The following is an 11,976-nucleotide window of genomic DNA, read 5'->3' as shown; positions in this document are numbered from 1 at the left end:
GGTAGAGAGGGAGCCGGGGAGAGGTGGAGAGACTAGAAATTAGTTTCATCCCAGTGCGAAAGGAGGAGCATCGCACTTGTCTGTGCCTGCAGGAACTGCACTAAAACTGTGGTAAAAGCCGCACAGACGCACAACCACTCCTGTTATTAGTAAAGTCTCCCATAGCCGAATACAGCGCTTACAGTTTTCGGGAGCAGCAGTGTAGACTCGAGTCTTTTTTTTAAATCCAGGAGGACGAGAAGACGGAGAAAGTCATGGACAGAGGAGGAGATTTAAAAAGAAGCAAGCGCCTATAATAAAGAAACCCTTAGAAAAACCACTCAGAGAGACGAAGTGTCCGGAGAGGAAGGAGGAACAGGATGGGGATGGATCTCAGCACTCTTCGGACCCTCATCAGCAGATATGTAAGTTGTTTTTTTTTATTATTCCTCCGTGTGTTCGTTTTATTTTGCACACACCGGCCGCTTGTAGTCTGCAGACCGAAGCTCTTTACAATTTCCGACAATAAACAGAGCTTTTATCACTGTTGGTTTCAAATTCCGCCGAAGCAGGTACTCATCCGGATTAAGTTTCACTCACAGAGGGGAGTGGGAAAGACGCTCACTGGGAAATGACTGGGATCGAAAACACACCATTAACCAGGATTTTTTTTCCTTTTAGAATTTACAATTTTGTCCTAAAATGTGTTGTTTGCCTCGGCAGGAGTGCATAATCCATTAAATGACTTAAAACCTTGTCCAATTAGTATTTTACTACACAGTTTTAACTGTTTAGTGAATTACTGTGGGTTGTAAGACTATTTAAAATCGTAATTTTCTTAATACAAGTTCTCTTTGATGAAGTATTTATTTTACATTAAGTAGTGATTTTTAGATTTTAATGAGATTTGGCACACATTAAATTTGCCATTTATGATTTGGCTTCTGAAGATATTGTCTAAAGTGTCGTAGTAAACACTGTTCAAACACCAGCTTCACCTTCAGTACACAAACCACATTACTAAGTGAAAGGTGGAGTCACCTAATGTTATAAGCAGTTGTAAAGCAGCATTCTAGAGAGTACATCCAGTCATGACAGAACATGCCAGGAGATGCACAGACAGATATTAGCATTCCCCCTGACATGTTGAAATCAGTCACATCTCCCTGAACGTGGTCAGATGCAAATTTTGTTTCACAAAGTTTTTGCACGTTTTGCATCAGATAAAATTATTTGATGCTTTTATGACGTGTAGAAATGTTGAAGTGATTCACTTCCTGTCAGCAGCTTCACTCTCGTTTCTTACTAAGGTACTTCTTCCAGTGGGACATGACTACAAATGGAACAGTCAGTCACATGAATTATGTAATCCAGTTGTTTTCTCCCTGCTCGTCAAATCGATGGGCAGCAGTGGAGCAGCCGGCCTATATGGCTGTGGGTTGCATTAGGCTCTGCAGTAATGTGTTTGACAATAATCCAGACAGAGCAAGCCCTGCTCACATGAGAGATAGTGAGGTTTATACCCTGGCTCCATGCTCAGCTGAGGCTTAGACACGGCCTCCCAACTGTTGCAAATGGCTGATTAAATAAAGTCCCTGCTGTGTGGAGGGTGAAATGGAGCCTTATAGTAAGAAACATGCAGAGACAAGCCTGTGACTGGTAGGATGTGGGATGCTGATGAGGTCTGCTGCTGTAATTGATCTGGGTAACTGCTTTAGACAAATGGGTTCGGGTTAAATTGATTGTATTGCCGTTGCAAAAACCCGGATGCACAGAGACTGCTGAATACTTAAGATTAGGTCTTAGGCACATTTATCTGTTTGTCAATACGAGGCTTCTATGAAATATCAGAGCTAGTGGGACGATGACGTGGTCAGAAGAAGAATCCTAATTATAAATTTAGTCTTTATTTAAAAGCGCCTTATGTCCATTTGCTGTGCTGTAAAATATTCTCATGATCGTGTGAAAAATCAGCGATCAGAGTCTTTCTGATCATCGGTACTGTGCTGTTTGTTAGTGGCTTTTATCCAGGAATCAGTTCCCGTTGTGGACAGAGTCGTTACACTTCAGGCATGTTGAGATTTGTCTTGTTACAGAGTTTGTTTTTACTGTGATTGAAACAGACAGATTTTGTGGAGTGATAAGTATCCATGTCGTTTCACAATAACTGAACAATAAACAGAATTGTACACTGTTACTGATAAGAGCATGTTTATAGCTTTCTATTGCAAAGATCTAGTCTTGAATTTAATATATATAGAAATCAGCATCTTCACCATAAAGAAAATTCTGAGTTAAAAAACATATATATAAACATTTTATTACTAAAAGCTTCTTTTCATTGCATAAATGAAGTTAAAGACACAAGCACATAGTGTAAGTATGTAGAAAGCATGAAGCAGTGAAGTAGAAACCAACACTGAATTTTCTTAATTACTTCTGACCACGTTAAACATGTTACTCTAATTAAGTTTAGCCGAGGTCTCGTTGTATCTCCTCGATACCAGTCGTACTGTAGCAGGGTCATTTGGTCTTTAAAGCCAGTCTCTCCAGTTGCTGCCATCTCTGATTAGGTAAAAGGCAGAAGATGTTACATAAGCCTACAGCTCTCTTTTAAAGCATAACATGTAGAGTTGTAATCTTTGTGGCTGTCGCTCCTGTCCAGGCTGAATGAGAACAAAATGTAATCACAGTGACGGGTAGGAGCACTGAGACCTAGTGTACTTGTACTGTATTCACTCCGCTGGTTCGCCTCGCTTCTTTTATTCTCCTCTCAGGGTAATTTTAGGCTCTGAAAGTTTTAAAAGTACCGTTTTATGAATGTTTTACATTTCAGACTCTCTTCACTGAAATTGCACTTCTCTTCTTGTTGCATGTTCACTGTTTGTTTTACTGAACACCTTTTAGGCATAATTGTCCTTTAACAGTGGATTATTGTCCTGTTTTTTTTTATTTAGCTTTTTCATTGCAGGTGGATGATTTATGTTTTTTTGTTCTTTAGCCTTTGCCAGTGTAGTTTTACATACTTAGTTGACTGTGACAGTAACAGAGCCTGCTGTACTTCCCTCTTTACTCTGAAATGAAGAAACATCTTCACTGTACTGACACGTTTACTGGCTCTTTTTAAAGAAGTTGGGCAGAAATAAGGTGTTGCTGGTTTCCTGGTGGTTATCCACAAGTTTTACAAACATGTCATTGGTAAAATTAGCTGCATTTTGTTTCTGTCATGTATTTTCATTCGAATCGCTTCACTGAGCGATGAAAGAGAGCTATGAAAAACAGAGAAGCTCATTTAAAAACACTTGTCAGGCAATAATCTTTGTGTCCTGCGTGTACAGTCAATGCATAACAGCACAAAGTAGGACTTAGTAAAGCAAGACCAGATAATAAGACATGGACATTATGTCCATAATACAAAAGTAATGTGTTTGTATTTGGGCTGCAGTGATTATTTGATTAATTAATTGTAGTGAAAAACAATTAAATTTCCGTCTCAGAATGACGTTTATATTATGATGCTCAGTCAGTTCTGTCACTGGCGGCTTCACCATCGATTCAGTGAGTAAGAAGAATGGCCTCCACAGTTGTTTGGAGAAATCAATGGCAGCAGTTCACAGTAAATCTGACATCGCCTGCACTAAATCTAACCTTTGTGCTCTGTTTGCAAAAAAGTGACCTTTTGATTTGATTTGATTGAAATTGGTTAGACTGAAATTCTCCTCTGTGTTGATACATAATAGATGATATAATGTAGAAACAACAGTTGTGTTGCTGGTTTGCAGCTGTGACTAAAAGACACTGAAGACATCATGTCTGCGTAGACGTGGGTTAAAGCGGCCGGGCTGCATTCCTCTGCTGCTGACTAATCTGGATTCCTGGACAGGAAGTGCCTCTCCTCTCTCTCCGTCTGGCTTCCTGCCTTCACATAGTGGATTAAAGGGTTACTGCTGTTAACCATGCCTTCACCCACTTAATCCACTTTACAGCTATACTTTCAAATCTAAGCCAATCACTGATCTCCTACTGCTTATATTCTACCTGCTGTATGTTGTAGTTGCTTCATGGGCAACAATAAATGTTGAGTGAGTGAGTAGTGGCTGGTGATCATCATGCCGTTGTCTCTGTGGTGTTGCTGTTACTTCACGCTGGCGAGTAAGCGGGGAGGTGGAATACAGTAGTAGGCAGGTGACGCAGAGGGCAGCGGATCACATGAACTCCTTGGCGCTGCCTGGTCGTCAATAATTCATAAGCAGACTGGCTGACAATGTGGACTGACGTTTATGTAGCTCGTGATGGAGTCTTCCACGGCACGGCTGCTCACCGTGGGGTCCAGGGACACCCAGGGGTGCTTGATGGGATTCCAGGGGGGGGACCCCAGCCAGATAAGATCCAGTATTTCCTCAAATAAAACCAGAAGTCAGTTAAAAGTTTCAGTCTGCTTGTGTTATGACCAGGTCAGCCACATTCCCGTATCATTGCTGCTTAAAACAGTTTGTCTCTTCATCGCGTTGCCCGAACAGAACCCGCTGAAGAGTGTGAGCTCCATTAAGGGCCGGTATCAGTGTTGTTGCAGTAACAGTGACGGTGTATTACAGCCCATTGAACAAGGAGGCAGATGATGGATAGCCCTGGGTTAATGGTGCATAGAGGCCTCTATCCAAAGAGAGGCCAACACAGAGACAGCAAGAGAGAGAGAGATATTGTTTGAACTTGGGCCATCATAATAACACTGCCCCGGGTTGCCAGTGAAAGTGCTGAGGGGGGCAGGTACACCTTAATGTTCTCCCTGTCTGAGGGAATGATAGCTGGTCGACTCAGTGCTGGAACACACCATTCCCCATGGTCCTCATGTCAGAGAGAGAGGAAGAAAAGTGGAGTGAGAGTGTACACCCCCTCATCCTAAATGCTGACAGTGCACTCTGCAGACATCACTCCCCCCTTCTCTCTCCCATCTAGCCCTAACACCTTCCCCTTTTCCCCTCTCTGTGCTTTGTTTGCTTGACATTAGCTGGAGATCATTAAAGAACTATTGATTATGTGGATTATTAGCTAATAGTGGTCACCTCTAGCTGTAAGTTAACTCAGGAGGTGAAGCAAAATTTTTGCCTGCTTGCAAGAAGTTGATCCCTTTTCGTCAACTTCTTCCTGTTAGTCTCATTATGATGAGTGGTTTGACGGACATCTGTCCTTAATAAAGCTGGTGCTTGTCTTTTTTTGTCACTGAGGTAAAATTAGTTCTTCCAATATCGTCTGTGGGGAATCTGCAGTTTTTGTTTAGATGTCAGTGGTGGGTGTAGGAAAGGAGGCCATGGAAGTGACGACACATCGTCCATATCACTGTGGTCTTAGTTAAACAAAAGAAGTTAAACAGTGAATATTTCAAACATTGTTTCCCTTCGTTTTGTGAACAGACTCGCTCGGACGCAGGAAGGATTCCTGTCATGCTGCTGCTTCACGGGCATGAACAAAAGAAAGACTTTATACTTTCATACCGTGCCACGTCTGCAGCATCTGCATAAGTCACTGTTTTCTCACAGTTATAACAGAACAGAGACTATGGAGGATTTGAAGTCAGGAGACAGACTTATCCTTTTGACATTCATCTTTGCTTTGTTTTATGAGAGTAACACTGACATTTGGGTGTTTTCGTTCACAAATGGCTGATTTATTACAGAAAATGGAGCTCCTGCAGTTTCTCCTGAGGCAGAGCTAAAAGCTTTTCAATGACATCCAAAGGGAGCACTTGTGGAGCCACTCCTGCAGCTCAGAGCTCTGTAGCAAACTGTAGTACAACTTATAAAAGATCCAGTTGCCTCTTAAAGGAGGTGCATTTGTTTCAAAGCTGCAAAATACAAACCCGTATTATTATTGACGTGGCAGTCAAAGTTCAGTATTAAGTTGAAATTACTGCGCACTGAAGTTTTTTCCATAGTTGAACAACTTGTGCGCATGAAACAACATTGATTATTCTGTAACATTATCAATGCGCTTTGGCAGCCAGCATGAAGCAGATGACGGCGATCCCCTCTAACCACTCTGTCAGTCTGCCAGGACAGAGCAGCACCAAGTGATATAATACTTAGCGTGCACATCACTGCACTTTGAAATGTCTCTGATAGAGTTGAGATGGCATGTTGTCACATTCGAGCCAAAACGGGCTCCATAGATGTTTTCATTTCTGGTCGCCTGCGCTCGTTGAACTCAGGCTCTGGGATTTGGGTCCAAAAAGTCGTTATTCTGGATTATTTGATGGATACGTAATCCTGGAGACATCAGTCTTTATAAGCACTAAACTCATGAATAGAAGCTCCTCAGGACTGAGCAGCAGTAGAGTTGTGTTGGAAGTGGTTCTCAATAGTGTCTCTGAGACTTGGCAGATGACTGTACACAGACGGGAAGAAGTATTACGCAGGAGGAGAGTATGATCACAGGAACGTATCCCTCTGAGTGCAGTGCTGCTCAGGATGAGCCTAAATCGTTTAAAGGTGCGACGTGTAGCATTTTAACATGAATAAATAATCACTGCATTAATATTTGAGTGTAATTGCCACAAACAAAAGAAGCCAACGCTGAATTTGCAACACAACACTACTTTTTAGATTGTGTGTAACCAGGTTGGATTAGGTGCTAAATCTGATGGAGGCATGTGGCCTTTAAAGGCTGTTAAAGCTTTACTGTATATGACCATTTGTTAGGTTTGTTTTGTCAGTTTTAAATTAGGATCATGGATCATTAAGTTGTTTTCTATATATTTAAGGACGAAGGACGCTGTAAATTTCACCTGAAGTTTTAAGTGGTTTTAAAGATCCACATACAGTAAATACCAGTCAGCTACAGCAGCATCTTAAAAATAGTTTGGGTTAGTGCTGACGGGAGGAGTGGATGCAGTGCTCAGTGGACTGGACCTCGTCCAGGATTTGTGCATCAAACCAGCGCGGTGTCCTGCCAACACCAGGGCCAAAGTGCATTTGTGTAGATTTTAACTGCTTTCTGTTCAGCGAATAATTTGACTGTGTTTCATAATCGATTGTTTTGTCCTACATTTTACTGACAGTGTAAATAAAATCCTTCAGTCGCAGACAATAAAAAAAAGTGTAACTGTGACTGTGCATGAGAGCACTGCCACACTTGTGTGTCCTTAAACTTCAATAGCAGTTTACAAAAGATCTCATAATTGCTTGGAATCTGTGTGGACCACGGTTCTCAGCCCCAGTCAGGTGACCGGTCTCATGAGGGCCACATGATGCCATGAGGTTCCCCTCACCCCTCTCATTTGTCCTGTGGCTTTTACTCCCACAGAGATGTGACAATCACACTTATTACGAAGCAGTTTAAGGAACTTGTTGTCAAACAAGTTAGAGTCAGAGAAGAGAGATGAACAATCAGATGAAAAGATTCAAAAGATGGTGGATTAGAGACAAAATCAAAAGAGAGAAAGAAAGACAGGGAAGATACAGACAGTGAGATAATAGAGTCAGGGGAAGGAGTGAGTGCACGGAAAGAGGGAGACTGTTAATCTCATGGTTGTCAAGGAGATAATGAAGAACAAACTGACCATATAGTCATTTTCTCCTCTCTTGCACCCTCTCACATTCACATTGAGTGTGTGTGTGTGTCGTAGGTGACGTGGAAGGGCAGCAGGATTCATGGGGACGTGACAGTGTAACACCACGAATAGGACAGAGCAGAACAAAGAGCATGAGACCAGGACAGAATGTGGACGGATGAACAGCCTCACAGACAGATGAATATTATACAAATAACAATATCACTTCAGTGCATTTTATTTTGACATGGAAATACAATCAGAATAACAGAGATAACTGAGTAAATTTCCACTGAAACGTGTTCTTCCTGTGCTGTTGATCCATGCAGAGTGTAAAGCACTGCAGCTGTTTGTTTTGGTCTTCAGGAGGACAGAAGAGCAGCATTAGCTGAGACAAACATCTCTTTTTTTTTCCTGACAGCCTGTTGGGAAACATCATTAACACAAATAAAAGAGCAGCAGCATTTCAAAGGTTCCTTCAAACTGGCAGCTGAGGGGGAGACTTGAATTGGGATTTGACTGCAGTTCTTGATCAGTTGATCATCATGTGATCGATTTGGAGTCCCCGGAGCCTGGACCAGCTAGACCAGCCAGGAGGGCGGACTGGTAACTGAGGAGTCTCTTAGACTGGAAAACAGACAGGAGAGGAATGGAGGTATGGAGAGAGAGAAAGGTCAGACAGACATGAACAGTCAGGCAGAGTGAGATCTCATTAAAGACCTCATGCCAGCTCCTGGTAGCTTAACCCCAGACTACAGCATGACTACAGCATGGCTTCAGTTTCTGTCTGACAGGGGATGAATGGACTGTTCAGACAATAAGAATGAAGAGGCTGATTCAGGTAAAGCTTTCATTTCCTCAAACATTTCACTTCTTCTTTGTTTATGTTTTTAGTTTCATCCAATCTCTCATCTCTCTCCGTGTTGTTGATTTTTTTATTTTTTTTTTTTTTTGGCTTCGCTCCACCGTGGCATAGTTTTACCAGGACAGCAGTAACTCAGAGAGCTAATGCTACAAGGCATCTGATCACACTCCTCCCAGCTCTCCTGAACTCAGCCTGTGGCAAGTTTACGAGTTCAGGAAAATGTTGTAGGCGAATCGTATTGATATCAATTAACTACATAAAGCTGCATGTTCATTTTGTATGGTTCCTATTCTGCTTCTGAACTTACATACCCAGAAATCCTGTGAGGTGACGTCTCTAAACTGTTCACAGCTCATCTCTATGTGTGTGTGTGTGTGTGAGTGTTTCATGTCTTGGAATGATTACCAGCAACACAAACAGTGTAATGAACACCATCAAGCGGCTGTGTCCCTACAGGACAAACATTAGGGAAGGCAGAGAAGTGCTCCCATTAGCAAGCAAGAGAAAAACAAAGAGGATGAAAAGTTGGGAAATAAACATTTTGGCAGGAGATAAAAAGTATTAAAAGCATTTTGGTTCTTTTCTCTGAGCTCCTGAGAGACGAGCAGACAGTATCACATTGCAGCAGGAAGTGAAAGCACTGACGGAGTGAGGTAAAACACGTGTAAACTCGACCAGCTGCTAATGGCACTGTCACCCTGAGGAACAGGAGAGGCTCATGTGATGAAACCACACAGGACAAATAAAAATATTATAGAAAAGCATGCAGTGGATGTCTCCTCGACATGTGTGTGTGTGTGGGGGGGGGGCTGGGGCACTGCATTTGAATGGCAGTGCTGGAGTTATTTAAAGCTAGTTGAGTGTCCACAGATCAATGCAGACAGTTAGTGTGTCCTGCATGCTCACACACACACACTCGCTCACTCAAACGCAGACATGTTTCAGTTTGCCGGGGGAGGGAAAACAGGGTTACACATCCTGATGCGATTTTTTAAATTTGGTCAGTGATTTTACAAACTTCCTGTTTAACACGATGGTTCACCTCAGTCTCAACTGGAGATCTTAACTGTCAAGCCTTTTACGACGTCTATTCCCATGTGACCTGATTGTATCATTAGGTAAAGTCATGGGGGCTGGGAGGGGGTCATGTGACCATCAGCAGGACTCCCAGTCCCTCACACACACACACACACATAGACACAGAGTAGCAGACACAATGAGGCAAGTATGAACAGTGTGTAAGTTTATTCCCTTGACATCCAAAGAATAACTGTGCTTATCCACAGGAAACCCTCAACAATGGTCTTCTGTCCAGCTCTGAGGGGAAACACAGTAGTTGGTGTATTAGCTGGTCTGCGTCCCACCTTACATCTATCCTGCATTATCCTGCATCGACTTCATTAAGTGCAATAGCTGCTTAAATCAGCTTGAAACTTAATCAGTAGCTTTCAGTGCAGGTGTGTGTACTAATGTTGCTGCTCTCCAACTCTGACGCAAAGAAAATACCCTGGTTAAACTATGAGTGTCTGTGATTTTGGGTCATCAAAGCGGTAAAATTCATCCACTCAGTGTGGAAAAGCAGGCATGTTGTCCCAGTTCCCTACTGAGATCTGCTCTGTGAAAACCAGGCTAATGAATTTCTCTGTATAGCTGACAGAAGCGCCGAGGTTAGACCATTCTCCTCCTCTCCTCTCCTCTCCCCTCCTCTCCTCACCTCTCGTCCCATTTCTCTCCCAGTTTCAATAGTGTGTTGAAGTGGGGAAACAGTGATTCAGCAGGAAGGGCTTGCTCTGTGGGAGTGGTGTGTGTGTGGGTGTACAAAGAAGCAGCATAATGATGTACTCATGCACGCATACATGTATCTGTTGAAGATAAGGTTAAGCTGCGTTTATCCTTTCAGAAGATGAGTTTCATTGTACCAACAAATGACGGAGATGCAGTACAGGCTGCAGCAGCTTTGTGTTTTATAATCATACACAAAAACTGCTTGTTAACAATTTATATTTTTTATGTAACACCTCAAAGTTACACAGTGCTCAGGCTTTGTTGCATGGATGCAGATCCTGCTACTCGTAGTAATAGTGAAATAAAACTGTAGCAGTGGCAGTTGTGTAGTAAGTAGACGTAATGGTAGATGTGGTTTTATTCATTAACAAGGCACTTAGTCATTTTTTCCAAGTCTTCAGACTCCTCAGAGAAACTTCTCTCCACATCATCCTTCCTTTGGTTTCCTATTCTTCTTCCTCCTTTTACCTGTGTCAGATATGAGTGTATTTAAGGACATGCAGGTGTAACGTTATGGTAAAATCAGTTGTTCTTGCACACGCACACACACTTAGCAGTGCAAATGCTGAATCGTAAAGTTCCCTGACTCTGATTAATACCAGCAGTGAGTGCTCTCATGTGATCAGACTGTGTGTGTGTGTGTGTGTGTGTGTGTGTGTGTGTGTGTGTGTGTGTGTCAGATCACTAAATCCCCCAGAGACAGACACACACACAGACAGTTTGCTTTATAGACTGAATGGTTTTAACTGATTAGTATTCTGTTGTCTCATCTCTGGTAATGCCACAATGGCTTACTGTTTTATCTCTACACACACACACACACACACACACACACACGCACACACACAACAGCACCACAATCACACAGTTTTTTTTAGACATGAGTCAGTAATTCCTCTTTCTCTGGAGCTACACTGGATGTTTTCTCCTCAGTGTAACCAGCAGCTCCTCCTGCGAGCCAGGAGCATCAGGTGTAACGTTACAGGCATTTGTTAAGACACATAGTCAAGCGTCCCAGCATGAATGCCCACGGTGTGTGGTGCTGCACCAACACCGCTTTGGAACGACTGCTGAGGATTTCAGGGAAACTGCTCTGCCTGTTGTGATGAAAATATTTGGTGTTAAATTTCCATCTTTTTCACACAATCTTCGTCAGTAGATGAAGTTTTCTCCGTTGTCATGGAGATGGATCTGTTATTAATCTGGCAGTAGCCGTTATGATTTCATCCATAGCACTTTTTTTTCTCTGAAGTAAAGCGTGAAGGTTCAGACTTGAACTTAGACATAGTAGTTTGACAAGACGTCCCTACTAAAGATCAACTTACTAGCTTTTTCTGGAGCTTTTGATCACATCAGATAACAATAATACGACAACTTCCATTAGCAGGAAGAGTTCTGATTGGCTCCTGAGCACTGTGTCATGGTCAAAGCTTGGAGGGTGGCGTTTAAAGGTGGAGGATTTGGTCTGGCCTGTTGGCCCAGGTGAGGCTGAACGACATGGTGACAGATGGGGAGCACAGCTGGCATTTAATCTGTGACTCAGGTGTGTGTGAGTGATAATACACACAGCACAGGCAGGTTGTGTTGTGGTTCATTGTCTTACTGCTCTGTGGATGTCTGCATCAGTTTATCTCTTCCCAGCTGATGAACAGCACCGGGTCTCCACGTTCATACAGAATAAAACACAAGCTCGTGCACGTTCACAGCTATTTTCAACTTGCTCCACTGCCTTTTTTAAACTTTGCGTCCATCGGGAGCTGACACGAGGAAGGTGGTGACTCCTTCTTGCTCTCCACGTCTG

At 42.6% G+C, this 11,976-nt stretch overlaps 1 protein-coding gene across 3 annotated transcripts in view; it reads left to right on the top strand.

Annotated features, from left to right (window-relative positions):
- Positions 1 to 11,976, top strand: part of atp11a (ATPase phospholipid transporting 11A) — a 33,731-nt gene continuing 21,755 nt past the window's right edge. For 2 of the 3 annotated variants that reach the window (XM_041032221.1, XM_041032222.1), the window contains exon 1: positions 1 to 404. In XM_041032221.1, coding sequence (XP_040888155.1) covers positions 360 to 404 — 45 coding nt within the window. In that variant the 5' untranslated portion in view covers positions 1 to 359. The remainder of the gene's footprint in view (positions 405 to 11,976) is intronic. The other variant, XM_041032220.1, reaches the window with a different exon arrangement.

The sequence above is a fragment of the Toxotes jaculatrix genome, chromosome 24 (assembly GCF_017976425.1).
Source record: "Toxotes jaculatrix isolate fToxJac2 chromosome 24, fToxJac2.pri, whole genome shotgun sequence".
Lineage (NCBI taxonomy): Eukaryota > Metazoa > Chordata > Actinopteri > Toxotidae > Toxotes > Toxotes jaculatrix.
This window is presented reverse-complemented; position numbering and strand designations above follow the sequence as displayed.